Genomic DNA, 26,213 nt, shown 5'->3' on the forward strand with positions numbered 1-26,213 from the left:
ATAAAATAATAAATATATAAAATCTGGTAAAAATATAATATAATATAAAATCTGGTAATATCAAAGCCAGTCTTCATTCTGAAAATCCGCTTTCCATAGTTCACCTGCAACATCACATATGTTTCTAGTGCAGTGGAAAAAAAAATTCTTCTGTACGTATTCTGTAATTGTTTCAGAGCAACCCAAGCTGTTTCTCATCGCGCTGTGTGAAATACAGGCTGAACTGTGGCTCAAAACACCCAACCGCTTCATTAACAAAGAATATGAAAACTATATCTCTCACGGTAAGTGTCCACTGCCGTGGAGCAGAGCGAGCATTTTCAATTTAAGCATGCGTGAGCGTGAAGCTCAACTTCCATAGGAATGAACTGAAAACACTTGCTCTGCTCTGTGACAGTGGACAGCACCGTCAGTTGGGTAAAGATGGATGACAATTGTAATGAAGGTAAAGGCAATTACAGTGACATTTAGGAGTCGTACATTAGACATGCGCCAGTCCGTTATTATTGATGCGCAAACATCATGAGTGTTTTATAATGGATGCTCGCCGAAGAAGTGTGTTTTGGAGAAGTTTGTGAGGATCAGTGGTGTTTATGTACACATGGGCATCAGACGCTCCAAACATAGACACAAACATGTTCTGACAGAGGAACTGTTCACTGATGACATTGTCCCGCCGTCAGATTGCTGAGTTTCCAAACATTCAGAATTTTTTTTTTGTATTTGGTGCGTTTAATAATTCTGAATGTATCCGTATGCAGTCCTTTGACATCTCTTTGTGATCTTGTTTGGTATGACAGACAAGTTGTAAAGAATGTCTGCAGCGACATTTTTCAAATTATGTTGAATTTATTTTGTTTAAAAATAATAACATGGAGTTGAAAAGTAAGTAATAACTAGAATAAAATGTTTTTGTGAATAAAAAAGGTTGGAGGGAGGGGGTTGGCTTTCAGTATTGATTTGGAGAGGAGGGGGGCCTTGGAGTAAAAAAAAAAAATTTTATGATTATGATTTATGGTAAAAGATATGCTGGCAGATGTAGATGATCTAATGATTATTCTGAGCACTACACCATTAGGAAACACTGTTGGCAGACCTGTGGCAGCTGTTTGGAGATCCTGCGGAACACGTGGTAGTACAGGTCCCAGGCCTGCGTCAGGTCCTTCACATTTCCTGATCGCATGTACTTTCTGCACCAGTCCTGCGCCTCCATCAGGTCTCGGCCATAAGCCTGAAACAACAGCCACAGTTATAAAATGAAAAAGTGATGCAGGTCAGCATCTTTATTCTCAGTAAAGGACTTTCTTGTATGGAATGAAACTCATTAACATTTATATATGGAATGAAAGTGGTTAACGCAATCTCCAAAGAATACACAGATATGTAGTTTTGAGAAAGAAAAAGACAAAAAAACAACAACAATTTATTACAATTATGAATTGATGTGTGTTTTTAATTTAATGCACTCTGATTAAATATTTTAGGACAGAGCATAGATTTTTCCATGACAATTTTATTCTTTTCAATAACTTTTCCAGACCAGGAAATCACAATTTTACAATTCCACAATATTGTAGTTATCCAGGTTCTCCATGAACTTGGGAAACAATGGTAATAAATATTTGAAATGAAAGTAGAAGAAAATATTTTGTATCTAGTGGATTTTTTTCAATGATAGGCAAAGAAAGCACACATTTAGTGAAAAATGGAAACATATTACTGAAGATTAATGTATATGCACATAAAGTCATGTGTTACAGTGGTCTTACTACTGCTGTAAACTCAAAACATCCATTAACTGAGGTAGAATAATTTCTTTAGTACTTTAAGCACATAAAGGTCTTATCTTCTCAACTTTCTTACATTTTGAATGATATTTTTTTGTGAAGTATGTGCATTTTTACCTGATTAAAGGACGTTTCTTTCAAAGTTTGTGGCCCTCTCTCCATCATGGCATGAAGGGGCTCCAGGACGGCAAACATTCCCTTGACATTCCTCTCTCCAAAGTACAGACGTGACGCCTCCTCCAGCCCTTCGTGCCACATTTCATGCCACAGAATAGCCACCCTGATCAGCTCCTCACTTACCTGAACATGGACAGAAACAGGGGTCATGTGGTGCTTCTACTTAGACTAATTTCGCTTTTAGCAGATGTTTTGGATCATAATTGACCATTGGTTAAGCTCTGCCTTAAAAGCATTGCTTACCAATGCTTCTCCTGTACCTTAGTGATTGTTGTTATTTACCATGTTATCAGACAATCTGGTAACACTTTATAATAACTGCACGCTATTAATCATTGGTTAAGCACTAGTAAACAGTTAATTCGTCATTTATAAAGCATTAATAAGCAGTTTATAAATACAGCTATACATGCTTTGTTCTTGATTTTAAAGCATCTCTATAATATGTTTATTAATTGTATTTTCATACTTTATTAATGATCAACTTATCATTTCTAAATGAAGTATTGCATTATTTACAAACTGGTTATTTAGGAGTTGTCAGTGGTTCATAAGATCACTTAGAAGGTGTAAGTAAATTATTAATAAACTGTTTAAATACATATTATTATTCAGACATATAGTAATAGTTACTTAGTGTGTTAATAAATGCTTTATTAGAGTGCATTTTTACAGTAATTAATGGTTAATTCAGGTAGTTATAAAGCATTTAGTGGTGGTCAGTTAACTATTTTTGTGAGCTCATCTAAAGTGAGGACTATTTATGCCATGTAAAGCATTTACAAAGGAGATTTAAAGGCTGTTAAATATTTTTATGTTCTGTATCACTGTGTTGTGTTTGTTTCCTTTTTCTGTTCATAAGATAAATGAGCCTTTAAATCTCCTTTATAAATGCTTTACAAGGCATAACTAGTCCTCACTTTAGATGAGCTCACAAAAATAGTTAACTGACCACAACTAAACGCTTTTTAACTCCCTGCATCTACTACATTTACTTACACTTTCTAAGTGATCTTATTAATCAATGACAAGACCTAGTTTGTAAATAATGGTAAATTATGTTACTGGTTTGTAAATAATGCAACACTTAATTTAGAAATGATAAATTGATCATTAATAAAGTATGAAAATACAATTATTAAACACATTATAGATGTGTTTATAAATCAAGAATAAAGCATTTATAGCTGTATTTATAAACTGCTAAATGTCTATTTATGCTTTATAAATGATGAATTAACTGTTCAGTAATGCTTAACTAATGATTAATAGCATGCAGTTATTATAAAGTGTTACCGACAATCTTTTTCTCTTTTCTATTGTAAGTCTCATTCTCTGGAGGATCTGAGAGTTTGAGAAGGGTCTGGCTGATGACTTAAACTTGCACTCTCAGACTTGCGCTTCCTCTGCCAGTGACGTCACTTGTAATCGCAACCTACATTTTCCACTGACTGCAAGACCATCTTATATCAATGCATAGTGGATTATGTCTCATTTAGTTAAAAAAATCATTGCTGTGTGTCTTTTTCCCAAAACATAATTATACGCTGTGTTTAGACTTTTTATTGCTGATATACAATAATTAAAAGTTATACTGATTTATGACTTACAGCTCCTTGTGCTTTAGACATTAGGCTATTTATTACGATTTTGGTATGATGCCACTCCTTTACTATCTTGAATACATAAAATAAACAATTTGACAGAATGGTATTTATTTTTATATTGTCTTAAGGTTATTATATCACTTACACATTAGCACTGTAGGCTATAGTTTACCGTCTGTTTTACTTTACATTCTCACAGTAAAACTGTGGCAGTGGAGGCAATAGTACATGTGTGACTTAACTAAATGAAAAGGAATTACAACTAAATGTAGCGTCTTTAATGGGGAAATCTGTGATTTTGGAAACACAAACACAACATTTAATGTTTAATAAAAACATTTTGTATATAAAGAAAATTGCAATTTGTCTTTAAAATGTAATTTATAAAATTAAGACAGACTAAACGTAATATATATTTGGTTGTATTATTTTTTAGGCAGATGATGGTAATATAGATAAACAACATCCTATATTGGAGAATGCACCCCTTCAATCACCACAAGAAATGGGTGTTGTTAGAAGAGTAGTGCTCACTACTTCTGACTGGTTTTCAAAGTTCCTTAAATGATCACAAAATATTATGAATACTTAGAGTACGACTACTGGGCCATTCGGCTTCTATAAATTCTTGATTGCATTGATGTAGTTTTCAATCTGGTTTCTGACTTATTTCTGCCAGTGGGCTTATACATTCTAATCATTATATGAGTTTTATGATTTATTTATTTATTAATTTATTTTCACTGCAGATATTATTTGTTGTTTTATTATTATTTGTTCTCATTTTTCTTTATGGTATTCTGATTGGTGTTTTTAATGATGTGTTGTAAAGCATGTTGGCCAGCTTCTGCTGTATAAATGGTGTTATATAAATAAACTCTGACTTTAGCAGTAAAAAGAAAGTTCCTTTAATATATACAGTGAGGAAAATAAGTATTTGAACACCCTGCTATTTTGCAAGTTCTCCCACTTAGAAATCATGGAGGGGTCTGAAATTGTCACCGTAGGTGCATGTCCACTGTGAGAGACATAATCCAAAAAAAATATAAAAATCCAGAAATCACAATGTGTGATTTTTTTAACTATTTATTTGTATGATACAGCTGCAAATAAGTATTTGAACACCTGAGAAAATCAATGTTAATATTTGGTACAGTAGCCTTTGTTTGCAATAACAGAGGTCAAACGTTTCCTGTAGTTTTTCACCAGGTTTGCACACACTGCAGGAGGGATTTTGGCCCACTCCTCCACACAAATCTTCTCTAGATCAGTCAGGTTTCTGGGCTGTCGCTGAGAAACACAGAGTTTGAGCTCCCTCCAAAGATTCTCTATTGGGTTTAGGTCTGGAGACTGGCTAGGCCACGCCAGGACCTTGATATGCTTCTTACAGAGCCACTCCTTGGTTATCCTGGCTGTGTGCTTCGGGTCATTGTCATGTTGGAAGACCCAGCCTCGACCCATCTTCAATGCTCTAACTGAGGGAAGGAGGTTGTTCCCCAAAATCTCGCAATACATGGCCCCGGTCATCCTCTCCTTAATACAGTGCAGTCGCCCTGTCCCATGTGCAAAAAACACACCCCCAAAGCATGATGCTACCACCCCCATGCTTCACAGTAGGGATGGTGTTCTTGGGACGGTACTCATCATTCTTCTTCCTCCAAACACGTTTAGTGGAATTATGACCAAAAAGTTCTATTATGACCAAAAAGTTCTATTTTGACCACATGACTTTCTCCCATGACTCCTCTGGATCATCCAAATGGTCATTGGCAAACTTAAGACGGGCCTTCACATGTGCTGGTTTAAGCAGGGGAACCTTCCGTGCCATGCATGATTTCAATTTCAGGAGATTGACAGTCATGTTTAGCTTCTTCCATTTTCTAATGATTGCTCCAACAGTGGACCTTTTTTCACCAAGCTGCTTGGCAATTTCCCCGTAGCCCTTTCCAGCCTTGAGGAGGTGTACAATTTTGTCTCTAGTGTCTTTGGACAGCTCTTTGGTCTTGGCCATGTTAGTAGTTGGATTCTTACTGATTGTATGGGGTGGACAGGTGTCTTTATGCAGCTAACGACCTCAAACAGGTGCATCTAATTTAGGATAATAAATGGAGTGGAGGTGGACATTTTAAAGGCAGACTAACAGGTCTTTGAGGGTCAGAATTCTAGCTGATAGACAGGTGTTCAAATACTTATTTGCAGCTGTATCATACAAATAAATAGTTAAAAAATCATATATTGTGATTTCTGGATTTTTTTTTTTTAGATTATGTCTCTCACAGTGGACATGCACCTACGATGACAATTTCAGACCCCTCCATGATTTCCAAGTGGGAGAACTTGCAAAATAGCAGGGTGTTCAAATACTTATTTTCCTCACTGTATATTTTTGAACATTCATGCAATGTTATCATTATTGTTTTTGGTTTATTGCAATTAAAAAATGCCTTGTCATCATGAGCATTGTGCTATATATTTCACAGAATTCATTCATGGTGGGTTTGAAGACAGACAGCAAGTGGTGTGTGGAACACTCAAATGTTCTAGATTCAGTAAATTGAGTAAATTATTAGGACATTTTAATTCTGGAGTGAACCAATACTTTAACTGCATCCTGCTGACTCTTAAAAAAATTTATTTTCTATGCTTTCACTATTTCTTAAATCCTACTATTATAGACCATGTTTGAAACCTTACATTGTTAGCTGTGGGTTGGTAAATTAATACATTTAAATGAAATGTAAATTCACATATTTCAGCCTTTAGACCAAAAGGCTGACATCATGAGAAACAAATTTAAGTTAGTCCAAACTAATGACTGGCATTGTATGCGAATAAAATACCTTTACAATAACAAAGAGCAAGGAAATAAACTTGTTGGTCTACACAATCTGGAGCTTTGGTTTTGCTTATGTGTTGTAAAGCATGTTGGCCAGCTGCTGCTGTATAAATGGTGTTATATAAATAAACTCTGACTTTAGCAGTAAAGTGAAAGTTCCTTTAATATTTTTTTGAACATTCAAGCAATGTTATTGTTTTGGGTTTATTGCAATTAAAAATGCCTTATCATGAGCATTGTGCTATATGTTTCACAGAATCCATTCATGGTGGGTTTGAAGACAGACAGCAAGTGGTGTGTGGAACACTCAAATGTTCTTGATTCTGTTCAGCTGCCCAAAATACTGTGGGCAGCTAAACAGAATCTTGTTACTGTGTAACAAAACCAAGGCAATGGCCAAGTAACTAAAGGCTGAATGTCCAGAGAACAGGAATAATGCTCTGGAACCCCCTCCAGCTTTGTTTTTACTCATATGCAGGATATGCTTATGTTCTTTGAGCAATTTGTTGATGTAATGAAATTTATTATATACCTACAATAGACACAAGAGACAAGCCACAAGCAGAAACAAAAATCTTTTTTTGAAAAGAATAAATAAAAGATAATAAATTATAGTCTCTCTCATTTTATTAATAAATAACTTTTAATCATTTAACCATTCCAGCTTCTTGGCCCCACTGGCAATCCAAACAAATTGTTGGAAAAATATTTCTGGTTTATTTCTGTCAAGTGTAAGCGACGATGCAGGCAGCAGAGAATGCAGGTGACGACTGCAAGTGACGAAATGAGTGAGAGTAGAAGTCTGAGAGTGAGTTTGAATAGTTTTTAAATCTCAAATTTACATTCACAGAAAAACTCACTATTTATGGAAACTTGTAGCTCATTCTCATAGCACATTCTGTAAAGCTTGTCTGAGTGAGCAAAATCAACCAAGAGGGAGAGGAACATAACCAAAGGCCAATGTGTCCATAATAAAACATTTATTATTCAGACAGTCAAACTGAATGTGCACTCGTACCATAATGGCTTGCTGGACCAGGGTGTTGCAGTGCTCACACATGTTCTTCAGGATCTTGTTGGCTGCATTGTGGCGGGCAGTGGTGGTGGACTTGGAAGCCACAGTGAGTGGATAAATCAAAGCCTTTAAGTGTGCAAACAGAAAGCCTATGAATCAAACTGCTGCTAACAAAGGTCACAGGCCATATGATTCATGCACACTACAAGTAAAAAGTTTGGGCACACCTACCCATTCTTTGTCATGACTATTTATCACATTTTAGAATAATAAGTCATCACAACTATGAAATAACACAAATGGTACTAAAGGTGTAATATTTGTTGGTTCTTTGTCTAGATTCCAAGTCTGCAAACTCATTCTGTCAAATGTCTTGAGTTTTTGTCTCTGAATTTTTCTGAGCTTTTAAAACAGCATTGAATGAATTCCCATGTGTGCTGATACTTTTTTTTTTTTTTTTTTACTTCTGACTAAAATGTCAGTTTTGTAAAGAAATACATACATAGACATAAACATACTGTATGTTTGTCTAATTAAACTAAAACCAGGTCAAGCAATTAGACCAGAACCACTTTAACTTAACCTTCCTTATCTCCATACACACAACATCACTGGGACCTATTATACAGGGACATGGTTTCCCCCACCATTGCTACATGTATGCTGATGACACACAACATACATTTTCATTTACATTTAGTCATTTAGCAGACGCTTTTGTCCAAAGCGACTTACAAATTAGGTTTTATCTAATTCATTTATAAGGAATCATTTAATCTAGACAATCACATGTTTGTGAAGACAGAACTTCTTGTCTTCCCAGCTACTGTGATGGTACAATTAAGTTTCACCATCCAGCTAGGATCATTAATAATAATGCCAACCAGGTCAGCCAGAAATCTTGTAATCTTTGATGACCAACTGACCTTTAAAGACAACAATGCAAAGACAACACAGTCATGCAGCATGTTTGCATTCCACAACATCAGGAAGATCAGGATCTTAATGAGAATGCTGCAAACTTCTACAAATGATCCAAGATGCAGCAGCACTCTTCTCCAATGAGCCCAAGAGAGAGCCCACATCACACCTTTCTTTACCTCTCTGCACTGGCTATCGATTGCTTTATGCGTACAGAAAAGTCATGAGCACCAAAAAATATTACCTCCACTTACCGAATACAGGATTCTGGAGAAGATGTAGACTTGAAGAGCTTACATCCCCTCCAGAATCCTGTAGTCAGTGAGTGAGCGCCGCCTCACAGTACCATCACAGAAAGGCATAAAATCACTTTCCAGACATTTTCATTCAATGTTCCTTGGTGGTGGAATGATCTTCCTGCAAAATCCCTGCGAAAGCTCAGACAATATTCAAGAAACAGCTAAATACTCATCTCTTCTGTGAACACTTAAAAGGATTATTTCACTCCAGAATTAAAATTTTCTGATAATTTACTCACCCCCACGTCATCCAAGATGGTCATGTTTTTCTTTCCTCAGTCGAAAAAGAAATTAAGGTTTTTGAGGAAAACATTCCTCAAGGAATAAGTGTCTTTTCTAGCGAATCAATCTGACATTTGACCGATCGTTTCGCTAGATAAGATCCTTATTCCTCGGCTGGGATCATGTAGCCTTTGAAGCTGCATTGAAACTGTATTTGGACCTTCAAACTGTTGTACCCCATTGAAGTCCACTGTTGTACCCCATTGAAGTCCACTATATGGAGAAAAATCCTGGAATTTTTTTCTCTAAAACCTTAATTTCTTTGCGGCTGAGGAAAGAAAGACATGAACATCTTGGATGACATGGGGGTGAGTAAATTATTAGGAATTTTTAATTCTGGAGTGAACCAATATTTTAACTGCATCCTGCTGACTCTTAAAAATAATTATTTTCTATGCTTTCACTATTTCTTAAATCCTACTATTCTAGACAATGTTTGAAACCTTATATTGTTAGCTGTGGGTAAAAGTGTCTGGTAAATTAATACATTTAAATTAAATGTAAATTCACATATTTAAGCCTTTAGACCAAAAGGCTATCATGAGAAACACAATTAAGTTAGTCCAAACTTATGACTGGCATTGTATGTGAATAAAATACCTTTACAATAACTAAGAGAAAGGAAATAAACTTGTTGGCCTACATAATCTGGAGCTTTGGTTTTGCTTATGTTTTTAAATAACAGAACACTATCAAGTTGTACACCAACTACAGTCAACAACAAAAACTCTTCTTGAATAATGTAAAAATAAATTTTTTTTGCTATATGCAGTAATAAAATACACTTTCCCTTACATCACGTAATGCAACCGAATGCACTAGGTATGACTGTGAATGTGTAATGTTAAGGTGATGAGAGATAATAGTGTGTACTTTCAAATGCAGTCAAGTGTGTCAATAAGTAAAAAATACCTATTGGTATATTTGGTTTTTGATAGTTATGCATTCCACCAGACGAGCATCCAATTTCATGGAGCAGGAAAAAGTCACTTATCAGACCTCTATTCAACAGTATGTAGCTCCCCAACACAGTACTTCTAACAGACCAATTAACAGATTTTCACTAGATTTTTTTTTTTAAATAAGAAGATGTGAGATGATAAAAAAATGTGCCTTTATCATGGAGATGGAGCTTCTATGTGTATTACTCTAACGGATGCATAGTGATCATTACTCATTTTTATATATACCTGGGGGTGGTAGCGGCCAATGTCGGTGAGTAGCTGGTGAATAAGACGTCCCACCAGAGCACGTGGGGTATCAATTCGTGCTATCAGTTGAGGGATGACCTGATTACAAGGAGGAAGATAATACATGTTCTTTTTGCAGCGATTTTAAGCTAAATTCTGCCGTTAAGCAATTTTCTTTAATATCAGCATTTTTGCCTTGTTTTAGAGTAAAAATATGTAAACATCCTTTAACGAACATACATTTGTTTGGGAAGCAAAATTGTGCAAAAATAATAATAAGAAATAATAAGACTTCATAAATTGAGTTTATCTTTCTTACCTCATTAGCAAATTGATCTTAATTATTTTAAGCATAAAACTCAGTACATTTTTCTAGATGTGTGCAGATCTACAAATCTAATCAAATCTAATAAAACCACATTTGAACACAAAGTGCTGCTGCCAATGGTAATAGATTTTAATTCGATTTTAAATAACTTTTTGTTGCAATCAGGACCCTGCTTATATATAGAAAGCTGGAAATGGCCTTACCTGTAACCAGGTGTCTATTTGAATGGTCTTAATACCTTCAACTAGAGCTTCATTCACCTCAGGCCAGTGGCCATAATCAAACCATAAAGTCAGGACTCTAAACGTAAAGGAACAAAGACATGGTCAAACACAGTCTGAAGTTACTCCATGAATTGTATTTGAATTCAATATATTTAAATTGTTTTTTGTTTGGTGCTGTACAGAAGTATCTATTGCTGCATTTCAGAGAAAGCATCTCATATCATCCCACAAGTGCAGCTTCATTCTTTCACTGCTATAGGACAAGAAGAACCAACAAATTTTTTTACAGCATCAAAATGCCCACTAAACTACTAAAAAAACGTGCTTCCTATAGTTTTAGAACTCTTCTCAATTCTCAATACTATGAACTGTATTCTTAGGACATGTTCCGAGAACATTCATGCTGGCAGTCATTTAAATTGGCATGAAAAAGGAAGTTGCGTTTGTCTTTTCTTCCCTATTGTAATGTATATCCAAGTAAAATGGCTTCTGAAATGAGAAAAAATATAAGGTGGAACTTGATTTTGTTCATTGGGAATGGACTGGAACATTGAAATCTTTGTCATCTGCCACTGCTGTGATCTCATGTGAGTGACAGGTTGCTGGAGAGAAGGGGAAGTCATTTTGATTAAAGATTATGAGGGCATAAGAATTGTCCTAGTTGATTTAATGGTTACTTTAACCACTCATCAAGAAAATATAACTTAATCCTTGTTAATTATACACCCATTTTAAATTCCATCCCATTTCTGTATAAAATATTCTAGAAAAAGTTGTGTCTGCTCAATGAGCTCTTTTTGCTGTCAGGATTTAGACTCCATCAGAAGACATTGTGGACAGCTGACACAAAAACATTCACATTATTCATATTCTATGCGGTGGTCAGTTCACAGCAGTGACAGAAATTAACTTTTTTTATTTTTATTAAGCCCCTTATTTTTATTAAGGGGCATTTTTACCTATATAAGGTAATTTCTTTCTAAACTTATTAGATGCATGTGTCACCTTTTATGTCAAATTCTAACATTCAAATTCAATTCAATTAGAATAATAACACAGTACAAGGCTGTGACCAATGAAATGAAATCATTATCAACAAAATCCATCTTTACAGTCCAAAATTTTAATTCAGTATTTAAATATAAAATTATTTCTAATTTTAACTTTTTAATTAAAAGGTACTTTAAATATGTTTTACACATTCCTTTACACATTTTATAAGCTCTTCACAAGTTCTCAGCCGGTCAAAATACCATCATATGCAGGCTATGCACATACAATGAGTGCATTTAGCCCAGCACACATCATTGTTTTGGATGTTCGGTAAGTTTTGTGGCGAAATATATAAATCTGCCCAAACGAACCAAGAGAACTGAACTACAAGTGTGAACACACTCTTAAATAGCTGGTTCAGTTGTGTTTGATCAGTGCTGGAGCTGAACTGTGCAGGAAGGTAGATTTCCAGGAACAAGATTGGGCGCCCCTGGTCTAAGTGAAAATGTAGTGTTTCAGCACAATTTAAAACAATATTGCAGCCTCTAAACAGACTCAGAAATATACATACAGTACTATAGTGTTGCCTAGACTACTAAGTGCTGACTTACCTCAGAGTGTCCTGTAAGTTATTTCCACGTGAGAGTGAGATAGATCTGAAGAATCCTTGCACTGCAGGTACTGTGTACAGAAGGAGAGTCTTGGACAAATCCTGAAACATAAAAATCATAGAATTCAACCATAACTACATGAAAGCCAACATAAATAAAAATAGTTTCATATGTAAATCCATGTAATTTCTTTCGCATACACTTTTAAGTGCATGTGCTAACTTCATGTTTCTGACTTCAAGCTCTTGGGACTGAATGTCAATGCATTTGCTGTTTATTTGAGATGGTCCTCACTGCAGAACACGAGATCCAGGGGGCGAGGTTGGATCCAGATCCAACTCCTCCCACTTTTTATACTTTGCTCTACTAGATTAAGCATATTTGTGAAGTTGCAGCCTGCAATTTTAAGAGTAAGTTGCAACATTTGAGTGTGTTGTGTGCATGATGTAGTGCAGGGCAGTGTGAAAGGATGAATGAGTGATTTATCGTTTCATTCTATGTGTAAGTTCTCATTTTGAATGTCCTGTGGTTTCCCTCTAATGTTGGTGTGTTATTAGTGATTAGTCAGTGTGCTTACAATGTGCTCTCAATGTCGTTTTCCTTATGTTTCGCGTTCAAAGTTTCCCTACTGTATTCAGTGTCTGTTTTACCTTGTGTTAATAAATGTTTATTTTCTATTTCATTGTGCTGGTAATGCATTTTGCATGCATTTACGTAAATGTAAGCACTTATTATGTTATATAAATTAAGTCAAATGCCCTTGTGAAGTCATTTATAAGTATAAAATTGCAGAAGACCTGATAGTGCTGCTATACTTCTTTAGTCACATACAGCTTTATAACAATATGCAATATTACTCTAATAGTGCCTACTTATTAATCTACTTAAGTATTTGAAGTCAGCCAATCAAAGAATACACTTCTTTTTAAGAATTTTTTATTCTTACATGTAACAAGGAACTATTGGCTTTTCAGGGAAGGTGAAAGGTAATTATTTATGTATTTATTTTTGTTATAATGTTTTGGAGTAAAAGCAGACATTTCTCCAAATGAAAATATTCTAATAAAATACTTGGTTATTGTCCACCACTGTACATAATTATAGGTGCACATTCACACAATGTACAAACTAAAGTGTTTGTAACTAACCATTTAAAATGTTATTAAATCAATTTAGTTAAAAATATATTTTTTTTTTTCAAAAGAATAACTTACTTTAGTTTATAACTCAATGTGGAAACGGTAGCGCAACAGCACGAGTAAGTATGACGTGTCTTGTGGCAACACTCCAATCAAAATTCAGTGGGAAGAGATCCAGCTCCTCCCCCTGGATCTTGTGTACTGCAGTAAGGAGCTACTGGTTTATTTGCCAAAATGTCTGACAAACATTATTTTACTTTCCATGCAATTCCGGGTTTTAAACTGTTGATACCTTGTTAATAGCAACAGTCTCTAGATTTGTTCATATGGCATGAAAAACACATAAGAAGATGAAAGATCCCAATCCATTTTATTGTTTAAACTTGTTTATAACCTAGTTCTGGCAACCCTAGATGGCGCAGGCTGATAGGTCTTACTCATTTGGCAGCGATCACGTCATTATCTACATAGCCAAGCTGATTGGTTGTTGCTGCATCAGCGGCCCAACATTCAAACAAATACTGGTAGTGTTGCTGGTAGCAGTACAAGCTTTTCAGCAAGCTTTCCCTCCACCTTCCCAGCTCCACCTGTATAAATCTGCTACGGGGGTTAATTCATGTATGTTGCATGTGCAGCAACATGTCTTATATGCTTACAGCAATGTCTGTGAATGTATCTGCAGCAGCAGCAGCGTAGCAGATCTATTCCACCAAGACCAAAAACATTAACATTGCCATATCCCTTACCATGCCAATCTCTTATTACCATACCAATCTCCCAAGAGTTGTCATGCCAGAACTTGTTTTAGAAAATTGTTTACAAGTTATTTGGAAATACAGTAAAGGTGAATATTGGAGAAGCTTTGCACACAAGCAAATAATACTTCAGTGTTTGATGTCTGGCTTTGGTTTGTTCCTCACCTCATTGACTTTCTTCTGTCCAGGGGAGGGTACAGGACTGTGCTCTGTGCTGTCTGCTTCACTGTCACTGTTACTGGCTTCGCTGTTGGCACTGGCACCACTTGCGTGTCGTAGTTTTTTCTTTTCATCCCGGCCCTGGTTCTGGTGCTTGTAGTGAAGCACGGCTTCAAAGTTCATTACTGCCCAAGCGTGCCAAGCCTGCAGAGGCAATATCTTTTATCTCAGGTTTTGACAAAATTGAAAACAACATCACAGATCCAAATATACATAACTAAACAGAACAGAACATACACACAACTGAACAGTTTAGTTGTTAGCTTGCTATTTTTTCAGTCCATGTTATAGTAAAAAAAAAAAAAAAAAAAGGTCAACTGCAAAAAAGATTACAGGATAAACAACAGCAATCTGTATCCAATAAAAAAAAACCTTGGTAAATGACTTGAAAAGTCATGTACACAGGAGATCCCCCCCGCAATATGATTTGAAGCTCTTTTGCAAGGAGTGGGAAATAAATGAACAAATCAAAGTGGGATGAGTTGATAGACTCTTATTCAAAAAGATTGTCAGCTGTATTAAAAAGTAATTAAATCAAGTATTAGTTGAGGGGGGTGTGCCCTTGTGTAACTAGGTTATTTTAAGTATTTCATATTTTTGATTTTCCTTTTATATTGTTTTGCCTATATTAATTCAAACTCTTTTCAATTAATGTTTTAGAATAGCATACTGTAGTTAACCAAGATCACATGTATAGAATGTTTGGTATCTTTGTGATGCAATTTTAATTTCCTGTATGCTGTATTTTGTGTATCTATTGATATGTTTGTGGGTGTGGGATCTGTGTGTGTGTTGCTTGTTTGTTGCTTAGAAAGCAGCTGATCACTTAATCAGCCCGCAGCTGCAGCTAGTTAATTCTGTTTGTTAGCTGCCTATATCTAGCGGGAGTGATTATTGCATGGTGTCGGTTTGTCATTCCTGTTTGTGCTCTCTTACCCAGTTCCAGTGCCTGGTTTCCTTGCGGAGATAATTCCTAGATCTCGTCTGTGTTCCCAGACTTCTGGAGATCGTTGGAGTCCTCATCTTCCAGTTACCGTTTGACATCCGCTCAAGGACTATTCATATCACTCATCCTCTCCTGTATATCTGCTTCCAGGTCACCCGCCTGCTAATCGTGGTGTTTTTGAGTGTTTCCATCAGTTCAACCCGTTTGTCAATAAACTGCTTGCTTGCAATTGGATCTTCGACTCTCATTGTGACAGAACGAACCAACCCATCATTAGATCCAGCAAGCACGGCGGAATTGCAGAACGAACTGACCAACATGTGGATACCGCGGAGTGAGGTTTTTCCACCTGGAGGAGATTCAGGGTCTCATATTTCCTTGTTTGAGTATTTTGCCATGTGTGCGCGAAGGACCGAGGAGGCTGCAGCGCCGCCTCGCTCTCGTAGACGAAGGAGGAAGCGGGCGTCCACCGTCCCTCAAGACATGGAGGTCGTCACGTCTGCCGATCCAGAGACTGTTCAGGTCACGTCTGCCGATCCAGAGACTGTTCAGGTCACGTCTGCCGATCCCAGAGACTGTTCAGGTCACGTCTGCCGATCCAGAGACTGTTCACGTCACGTCTGCCGATCCAGAGACTGTTCACGTCATGTCTGTTGGTCCAGAGCTGTCCACCATCAGTCCTGCCATGGCCAAGAGGGCTGTCTTCACTTTCTATGCATTGGTTGTTGTGCATGCATGGAGGAAGCATATGAGTTCTGCCGATCCAAAGACTGTTCACGTCACGTCTGCCGAGCCAGTGTCTCCGGACAAGATGGCCACCGCCGAGCCAGTGTCTCCGGACAAGATGGTCGCCGCCGAGTCAGTGTCTCCGAACAAGATGGCCGCAACTGAGCCAGTGTTTCCGGACAAGATGGCCACCGCCGAGCCAGTGTCTCCGAACAAGATGGCCGACGGCGAGCCAGTGTCTCCGAACAAGATGGCTGACGCCGAGCCAGTATCTCCGTACAGGATGGCCGCCGCCGAGCCAGTGTCTACGAACAAGATGGCCGCCGCCGAGCCAGTGTCTCCGGGCAAAATGACCGTCACCGAGCCAGTGTCTCCGGACAAGATGGCCGCCCGCCGAGCCAGTGTCTCTGGACAAGATGGACGTCACCGAGCCAGTGTCTCCGGACAAGATGGCCGTCACTGAGCCAGTGTCTCCGGACAAGATGGCCGCTGCCGAGCCAGTGTCTCCGGACAAGATGGCCACCGCCGAGCCAGTGTCTCCGGACAAGATGGTCGCCGCCGAGTCAGTGTCTCCGAACAAGATGGCCGCAACTGAGCCAGTGTTTCCGGACAAGATGGCCACCGCCGAGCCAGTGTCTCCGAACAAGATGGCCGACGGCGAGCCAGTGTCTCCGAACAAGATGGCTGACGCCGAGCCAGTATCTCCGTACAGGATGGCCGCCACAGAGCCAGTGTCTACGAACAAGATGGCCGCCGCCGAGCCAGTGTCTCCGGGCAAAATGACCGTCACCGAGCCAGTGTCTCCGGACAAGATGGCCGCCCGCCGAGCCAGTGTCTCTGGACAAGATGGACGTCACCGAGCCAGTGTCTCCGGACAAGATGGCCGTCACTGAGCCAGTGTCTCCGGACAAGATGGCCGCTGCCGAGCCAGTGTCTCCGGACAAGATGGACGTCACCGAGCCAGTGTCTCCGGACAAGATGGCCACCACCGAACCAGTGTTTCCGGACAAGATGGCTGCCGTCGAGCCGGTGTTCGAACCTGTTCCTGAGCCGGTGTTTGTTCCTGTTCCTGAGCTGGTGTCTGTTCCTGTTCTTGAGCTGGTGTCTGTTCCTGAGCCGGTGTCTGTGTTTGTTCCTGAACCGGTGTCTGTTCCTGTGCCATGGTCGCCCGAAGGGCCTGCCCCGTCCTGGTCGCCTGCACAGCCTTGCACCGCCCTGGTCGTCTCCACCATGGCCACCTGAAGGATCGTCTAAACCTGGTCATCTCCACCATGGCCACCTGAAGGGTGGTTTCCACTGTGGCCGGCCGAGGGGTCTGCCTGCTCCACCCGGGCCACCTGTTAAGCCATCTATCCCGTTTCCTATTCCTCTCCATGGACCTAGCCCCCCATCCCTCCCCCTGACCTTCCACCGTCCACCTCCCTCCTGGACTCTTGTTTTTTTTTTTTTTTTTTTAGTGTCTGGTAGCCGCTCCTTAGAGGGTCTGTCACAGTGTCTGATTTTGTGTATCTATTGATATGTTTGGGGGTGGGGGATCTGTGTGTGTGTTGCTTGCTTGTTGCTTAGAAACCAGCTGATCATTTAATCAGCCCGCAGCTGCAGCTAGTTAATTCTGTTTGTTAGCTGCCTATATTTAGCGGGAGTGATTATTGCATGGTGTCGGTTCGTCATTCCTGTTTGTGCTCTCTTACCCAGTTCCAGTGCCTGGTTTCCTTGCAGAGATAATTCCTAGATCTCGTCTGTGTTCCCAGACTTCTGGAGATTGTTGGAGTCCTCTTCTTCCAGTTACCGTTTGACATCCGCTCAAGGACTATTCATATCACTCATCCTCTCCTGTATATCTGCTTCCAGGTCGCCCGCCTGCTAATCGTGGTGTTTTTGAGTGTTTCCATCAGTTCAACTCGTTTGTCAATAAACTGCTTGCTGGCAATTGAATATTCGACTCTCATTGTAACAATCAAACTTTGTATGCAACACACCCTGCTAGAATGTGAAGATGAGGATGCTGAGCTAAAAGTCTTCGAATGACACTTAAGTTTGTGCCAGACTCCAGCCTTGATGATCCAAGATCTTCTGTATCAACCAGGTTCTCTCTCACCAATACAACGTCACTAAAGATCCACTGGAGCCCCAACAAATGGCATCAGGATTCTTTTTCAAACAGGCAAGATGTGCAAGTATCAGACTTTTTCTCATGATTTCATATATTAAAGGTGAGGTGTGAAGTTTCTATGACACTAATGGCAGCTAACGGAAGAACAAAAATAAAGCATATTTTGCAAACGCCCCCTTGACCTCCTCCAACTAAAATATCACATATATAGCTCTCATGGCATGTCTGATGGCATGTCTCAATAGGTAAATGTAGCTACTTTCAAGAAAAGTCAAATGAAGCATTCAATGAAGCATCTATTGCAGTGTGTTGCATTGCAATGCCCTATTCGCTTTGATGTGTTCATGAACCAGTTAATCTTTAAAGCAGGGCTCGAACCAGTTCAAGGAAAGAAAAACAAAAACAAAAACAAATAAAATTTTAACAGGAACATAAACAAAAATGAAAACAAAATCAAGTTTAAATGTTCTGAATGGAAACCCTGATTTGAAATTGCCATTAACCAGTTAATAACGTTGTTTTATTGTTCTGCTTAAGATTTTAATTTGTTAGTCAACCAATCATAAATTCAAATAGTAAGACCTATGCAAATGTAACGTTGACACATCCAACGTGAGTGAAATGCCCGTGCTTTGCTGTCAAGTCATCCTATGTTATTTCGAAAGGCAATGTGCTGGCATTAGCAGTTGGATCGCAGGAGTTTATCTGAGTATATGTTAGCATGGCAGGTTATATCCAGCTTGGAAATTGCAGGTTAGTGTTAAACAGAATTATTATTTTTTTTTACGATTAAACACCTTGTTGTCAAAGTTAGTATTGTGGCTTTATGTGTGGTCAGACACGTGTCGTTATATTATCAGCATTTTTCCAAAATCAAGCTCAAATGGGAGTTACAAGGTTTTTCACCAGCGAATGTCAGAGATTTGTGTTTTGTCCATCATTAGACAGCCACATGATCTGAGGCTGTAAATGTTTTTATCAACTTTCAGGTTACAAAGGTTATTGTAGCTATGTGGGCGGTCCGTTTTTACTGTCGTTTAATATATTCGGCAAAAAGCTTGTTATGAAAGATGAAGTTTTACATGTATTGTGTCAGGACCGGCTTTGCCGTGCTGCTGGGCAGCTTGTTGTTTGTCTGTGTTTTATGGTTGCTGTCTGTCTGTCTGTTTTAGTCCTACAGTTGGAGCTGTAGGCTGGCCGTGAAGGTTAATGGATGACCTGTTAAAAGAGGCCTTCCGGGGTCTCATGTTCTCTCTCCTCTTCGGGCCGTCGGTCCGTGCGGCTGGTGGCTGCCTCGCTTGTCGCACTTACCTCCTCTCACCACCCGTTTCATTCTACTGACGAACACTACACTTTTGGTTAATCATTACATTTACTGATACACTTCTATTTGTTGTTAAATAAACACTCTTTGTTAAATGTAGCGATCGGTGTGGTCTCCCCTTTCATGTTGCGATCACTGTATGAGCCAAGTGGTCGTAACAATTGGCTATAACTAGACAGCAAATACCAGACTAAGGCATTGTTCTCCGCTCCTCAAATACATAAAACATTAGTTTTTACACACATCGTGTTTTGAATAAAGAAAACACTGCAAACAAGCAGAAACAGTCTCTAAAATACGTGCAGGACTTAATTCACGATTGGGGCGGATGGAGCTACTGTATGAGGTTTTGCCGACAGTTTGAGGATCCGCTGGAGTTACGAGGTTTAGTCACAAGCTCTTAAGCCCTATTTTCACTGGATTAGTATTATCTGGGGACCTCGTGTGATTTAGAAATTACCCACCCACATCTGAATTTCGTGTGGCGCATTCGCACGGGATAAGCGAAGCCTGTGATTTTACTTGAATTTACTGACTTATCTCCCGGATATGATGTCAATAGGCTATTGCTTGGAAATGTCTTGTCGTTATTATAGGTCTAGCTGTATGATATATCATAAACAGAAGAATGTTCCTTACTGCATGCTGCTATACATGTCATCCATCTCCATCTAATCATTCTTTTTGTTTTTGCTCTTCTGATGGTTTTCAGCTTTCTCTTTCTGCAAATTGTATAGTTGTATCGTATGGTGTATAGCGATATGACCCAGCACCCAAAATACTATCAAAACACTCCAACGCAGCCTCCATTCTTTGCGAAAGATGGATAAAAAAGCGCACAGGAAACAAAAACCTTGAAAAAATTATGTACACCCCCCCGCACAGAGATGCCGATTCGCATGGGACTAATATTATCACAGGACCTCGGTGTTCGGCGAAATATGGTAGGTCATTTGCGGGGGAATTTTTACTCTACAAATTACAGACATGGCCGATTCGTACGGGATTAAGATCACAGACAACCTCCGCAATTATTATAAATGACTAGAGGTCACCAGGTAATACTTATCCCGTGCGAATAGGGCTTTTGTATAAAGATCAATTTAAGCTCTGGTATAAAGTAGAGGCAAAATTCAAAATAAATAAATAACATTATTAACCGTATTTCTTCTAATCAAACAGAAACGTTAAAATACTGATTCTGCTCGGAGTGAACTGATTGAATTCATTCCCATTTTTTATCCCATAATTTTTTCCCAGCTGAATTTTATATTGTTAGAAAAAAAGTTTTTTTTTTTTTTTTTTAAAGGAGAACTCGGCAACTCTAGCGAACTCTAGTCACTTCTTCGCTGATTTTCCCTTTTGTTGTTGCATGTTTTCCCCACGAGCTCCCCCTACAGCTGTGGTGGGGCGTATATTTCACAACACAGTCGTAAAAAACTCACTTGCGGCAGCCTCCTCCCCCTCTCTACCGCTGCTCATGTGCGTTTGTTTTGATCGGAGCAAGCCAACTGTATCGCGTGGAGCTATGTCTACCGAGGTGGGTAATCCGGTAATACATCATACATGCGTGTGTGTTTATGTCGAATTGCCGTAAAGCAATTTGTGTTTCGCGCTCGTTCTCGTTCTCGCTTTCGCTTCTCACGAGACTTCCAATTTCTATCTTGCCGGGACGGTAGTGAACAAGTTGCAAGGTTGGTTTTCCGCCTGGGAACGCTGGGGGGAGCGGGGAAAGTCACCAATATCACCAGAACAGGTTGTTTAACCATCCAAATGATTTCTAGACAGTTTTATTAAGTTAAAAAAGCTACCAAGTTCTCCTTTAAGTCCCTGAAGCCTTTAAAGGTGGGGTATGTGATTCTCTTTTTTGCCCATTTTTTCAAAATCACTTGAAATCCTATTCCTAACCCACTTACAGCCACTGAACGGGCGGGACTCGAAAAACTCCAGCCAATCATTTCCAAGACCACCTAGAATCATTAGACAGTAAGTGCATCAATCAAACGGTCGTACCATACCCCCCTCCCCCATCCATGTCCATGTTCTTCGAATGGGTGGAGTCAAAGGAAAGAAGGTAGGACCATTTGAGTTGTGTATTTTCAAAATCTGCCAGCCGTTTTTGCAAATCACATATCCCACCTTTAATGAAAAAGTTAGCTAAAATAAAAACCATTAAAAACAAACAAACTTGTTACTAAAAAAAAAAAAAAAAAAAAAACATTAACTGAAATAAAAGGCAAGTATCAGTTTTTGATGTGGTCTCGAGGATAGTGAAATTTAAACTAAAATTTTGGTATTGTAAAAACGTAGAAACTACAATAGAAACAAATAGAACTACCGGTACTTATATTGTGATATAATATTTTGGTCAATACCGACCACTCCTACAAAAGAGGAAAAACATACTGTCCTACAGACTGGGGTGTCTAAAATGCATACTTTTTTTTTTTTTATTCCCAAACAGGTGTACTGACCTCTTCGAGTGTGAAAATGTTTTCTCACGTGTCTTCACCCTAATTGCTCAAAAACACTGATTCAATCAGAAGACAAACACACTACTGTGCTGCTCAGGGATGCATTAAGGTAAAATCCTGCTTTGTTTTTTTGTTTGTTGCTATTTTCACTGACCAAGCAAAAACCGACTGACAATGTCCATACAATTACTACTTAATAATTATTTTCATTGTTTTAAATGTTTCCTAAAATTGCTAAGTCCTACATTGTTATTGAATTTGTATTTGTGGTCCCAGACTGTTTTATTTGTCATGATATCATAAACATCTAATGAGGATCAATGAGAATCTGATTTTTGGGTGACAACGTGGACATGTTCTTGAAAGGTTTCATGAGATTTATCCACATACATTTAAAGTTTGTAAGGTTGACGTACCTTGTACCAATTGCGATCATGTTCCGTTGAGTGACTGTAATATTGTAACACTTTAGGGATGGTACTCTCATTGATACCCTGAAGGCTGAGCTGCCACTCCCCCAGCTTCAGAAAACACCTGCACAGAGGAGAAACACATTAGAAAAATGTGGAAAATGTCTTGTGTATTTCCCCCTACCACTACACAAATAATCTCACCTAAATAAACCATGAAAGCAGGGACAGCATCCTACTAAAAGTATAAGGCTTCATTCATACATTAGGTGTTTTTTTCGTGGTAGGGTGTCTGACCTGGCACTGCTTTAACTGGACAGAATTTGATGGCTATGTAGGCAAGGAGCCCAGACTGCCAGGAAACTTCCTCAGAGTTTAAAGCACATCAACTGTTTTTAAGCAATTTATTTGTTCAGCCCTGAATTGACTACTTGCACTGTGCTTTGAGATTTACTTCCGATTTAAAATAAAGTGACTCACTCGTTACCGATGTGGCTCCATAATTTTAATACTTATTTTAAGTGGTGTTTTGGGTGTTTAACTTGGTGACTACAACACATACACATCAGTGTTGTAGTCACCAAGTTAAACACCCAAAACACCACTTAAAATAAGTATTAAAATTATGGAGCTTTTCAAAGACAGAAGTAGTAGTTTTCAGAACATCTTCAGAAATCAATGGAAGAATACATTTTCAAAGTGATAATTCAGCCCAAGCTGATCTGAGAAAGCAATGAATGTCACTGCATTAAAGGAATAGTTCAGCCAAAAATGAAAATTATCCCATAATTTACTCACCCTCAAGTCATTCTAGGTGTATATGACTTTCTTCTTTCAACCGAACACAATTGGAGTTATATTATAATATCCTGGCTCTTCCCAGCTTTGTAAAGGCATTGAATAATGCCCAATGGCCGTACGCACGTTCACGAGAGAGTTACATGGTTTCCGCAAGAGAAGTCTATTCTCACATTGTGAACGTGTACGGCCATTGCCGGAAGCCAGTGATTATAGTTTATAAAGTTTTAAATATGGATTTTTCTTTTGTTGACGTGAACTTTGATAAATTTGCATATAGCAAGGGATTTAAAGGTTGGACTTATAAAAAAATTTTGGATGACTAACTTGTAAGACTAATAAAAATGAAAAACCGCACTCTCAAAGTATACTTTCATAGATTTATTGTTACCATGTCCACACAGAAACGTTTCGGCCTAAGCCGCTTAGGCCGAAACGCGTCTGTGTGGACATGGTAATAATAAATCTATGAAAGTATACTTTGAGAGTGCGGTTTTTCATTTTTATTTTTGATAACTTCTTTATTACTCGCACCCATAAACGATTTGGGAGTTGAGCGCGCTTGTTCTCAATAACTTGTAAGACTAGTCTTGTTTTGCAGAGACCCATTTATGTAGCCAAGTGTGAATGGAACCGTATTAACAAATCAGATAGCTATCCGATCAGTAGAAATGCATGAAGTGAACAGGTGTAAACGGGCCCTTGTTTCTTTGCCAGTGAGCTCTGTGCTCTCACGTTTCACACGTACTTTCCTAGCCTTGAAAAGTCTGACGATCTAGTCTGTCATTCTAGTTTTTGGTTTTGCTCACATTTCACAGAACACACCGGTCTCGGACTGCCAAATATAATGTTCCTGGTTCTGGATCCCCTTCCTAGGCCCTGGGCCAGTTGCATAAACATAGCCATTGTGTTAAGACTGTGTCTTAAGAACTAGTATGATCAACTAGAAGTTAGTTAGGGGTAATCAGTCTTACTGTTCGGTGTCAAATTAGACCAATCTACATTTTTATGTTACTGACTTTAAAAAGTTATTAACAGTCTTAGAGAATAAAAATTGGATGACTAACTTGTAAGAGTAGTCTTAACAGTTTATGCAACTGGCCAACCGGTATTGCTCGCTTCTCTGGACTGTCTAACTTTCTGACTTGCACTCGCCTGTGATTCTATATTGACTGATCTCAGGCTCTGATCTGTTTGCCTGCTTGTTCGAACGGAGATCTGGGTTGACCCTCGCCTGGCTGTTCTCTCTTTTGCCTACACTCCTTGTGTTGGCTTGGAGGCAGGAAGCTTGTGCTGTTTCGATTTTGAACGTTATCGATAAAGTCTAATTAAACATCTGTCAGCTCTTGTGTCCTTCAGTCCAGAAAACCTGACAAACTACAACAAAAACTACTAGCCCAACTAAGTAAACGGTAAGTAATAAACTTACTTACTAAAAAGAACAAAATAACAAATTACAAGCAATAGCACAAATAAATACAGTAGACCAAAGATACAAATTAAAATTCAGCCGCAAGCGGCAATCACCAGGGTCCAATGACCAATGTGGATGATTAGTAATCAAATTGAAATGTATCTGGGAAATATTTACATTTATTTTAGAAAAATGAAAATGTATCTTGAGGTTTTTACAGCAAAGTCGATCCTGAATCTTCATTGAAAGTAAGTGACACAGAACAACACACAGGTGTCAAAAGGGGAAAATGTTTTGCAAACCATTCCCTCAGACTGTTAAGAGAAGAGAAGTTTGAGTAAAAAATAGTGTAAAAAGGTTTGCTGTCGTAAGGCATGCGATCATTATATTTGTTCTGTATGTGTGTGTGTGTGTGTGTATGACTTCAAATTAATGTAAATTTCAAATTAATTTGAAGATATGATCTGCAGCTCAAAACTTTATTTATCTTAAGCATTTATCTTAAGGTCCTTTTCATATTTATTGTCAAATTCTGTAGAGAGCTATCCACCATCCATTTGAAAAATGTGGGCTGAAATCAACTACAAATGTACTTATATTTCACACAGTAGTTAGAAGAATCAATAATTGAATATTATACCCAATTTTTTGTGACATTAGCTTAGCAACCATGCTACTGAATAAGTAGAAATGCCCATGCTACTGAATAAGTAGAAATGCAGACATTAAAAACATACATTTCATTCAATAAAGCAAAAATTGCAAAAATGTATATATATATTTTTTAAAATATTGGGTAGAAAAACCAAAAGAATATGAATCATATTAGTTGGCTTAATACGTTTAAGAAATAGATATTTCCCTCAGTTATTTTCATGCTTAATTATGCCTGTTAATATGTATTGAATGAGTTTCTGTCGTATTTCATCTACAGCTCACATTTAGAGCTGCTCCAGTGCAGAGTGCTGTAATCACATGACATTTTTCTGTAATAATGTAGGGAACCACATGATACTGTATCCCTAATCCATATAACAGTTCATATTTTTAGGCTACATATACAATTTAGTTTTAATCTAATTGATGCGTGTGTGATGAGTGAGCGATCAGCAGGAAGATTATTTTATACAATAATCTCAAAATCAAAATAGTTTAATTAGAATTCAGTTACAAGAATAGACTAATATTAACAAATAATTTAAAAGTTTTGATTAAGTTATATTTGCTATTAAATACGTTTTGAATGTTTAAAAAAGGTTTAAGATATGGGTGTGAGTTGTACTTACCGTGCCATTAGTTTGTGCAGCTCCAGTTTGTGCTGCTGGTCATCGGCTGCGATGGCGTGTTGTGCTTGCTGTTGCATCCCCTGCACAAAGTGCTGCATATGCTGGAATGCATCAATCTGAGAGAGATGCAGACAGAACAAATGCCTGAATATATCATGCAAGTAAATCCCTGGAAAAACAGTGATGGATCATGCTCAAACCATCAACTTGCTAGTTGCCAGCCATGAGCATTAACCACTATGCCTCAACAGCTGATTTTCTAGAGACTTATCCACATACATGCATTGGCTGGCCATTGCATTATGTAGATACAGTATTTTACTTGAGTAATAAACATTC

The 26,213-nt window shown here is 38.3% G+C and overlaps 1 protein-coding gene across 1 annotated transcript in view; it reads right to left on the reverse strand.

Annotated features, from left to right (window-relative positions):
• The window catches only part of mtor (mechanistic target of rapamycin kinase), a 253,459-nt gene that overhangs the window by 50,181 nt on the left and 177,065 nt on the right, over positions 1–26,213 (reverse strand). Inside the window, exons 37-45 of the mRNA XM_081349573.1 lie at positions 25,875–25,990; positions 22,383–22,500; positions 14,330–14,527; positions 12,271–12,371; positions 10,646–10,742; positions 10,115–10,213; positions 7,426–7,548; positions 1,905–2,087; positions 1,097–1,231 (exon numbers count right to left, since the gene is read on the reverse strand). Of these exons, the coding sequence (XP_081205699.1) occupies positions 1,097–1,231; positions 1,905–2,087; positions 7,426–7,548; positions 10,115–10,213; positions 10,646–10,742; positions 12,271–12,371; positions 14,330–14,527; positions 22,383–22,500; positions 25,875–25,990 (1,170 nt within the window). The remainder of the gene's footprint in view (positions 1–1,096; positions 1,232–1,904; positions 2,088–7,425; positions 7,549–10,114; positions 10,214–10,645; positions 10,743–12,270; positions 12,372–14,329; positions 14,528–22,382; positions 22,501–25,874; positions 25,991–26,213) is intronic.

The sequence above is a fragment of the Scardinius erythrophthalmus genome, assembly GCF_964197995.2.
Source record: "Scardinius erythrophthalmus genome assembly, chromosome: 20".
Taxonomy (NCBI): domain Eukaryota; kingdom Metazoa; phylum Chordata; class Actinopteri; order Cypriniformes; family Leuciscidae; genus Scardinius; species Scardinius erythrophthalmus.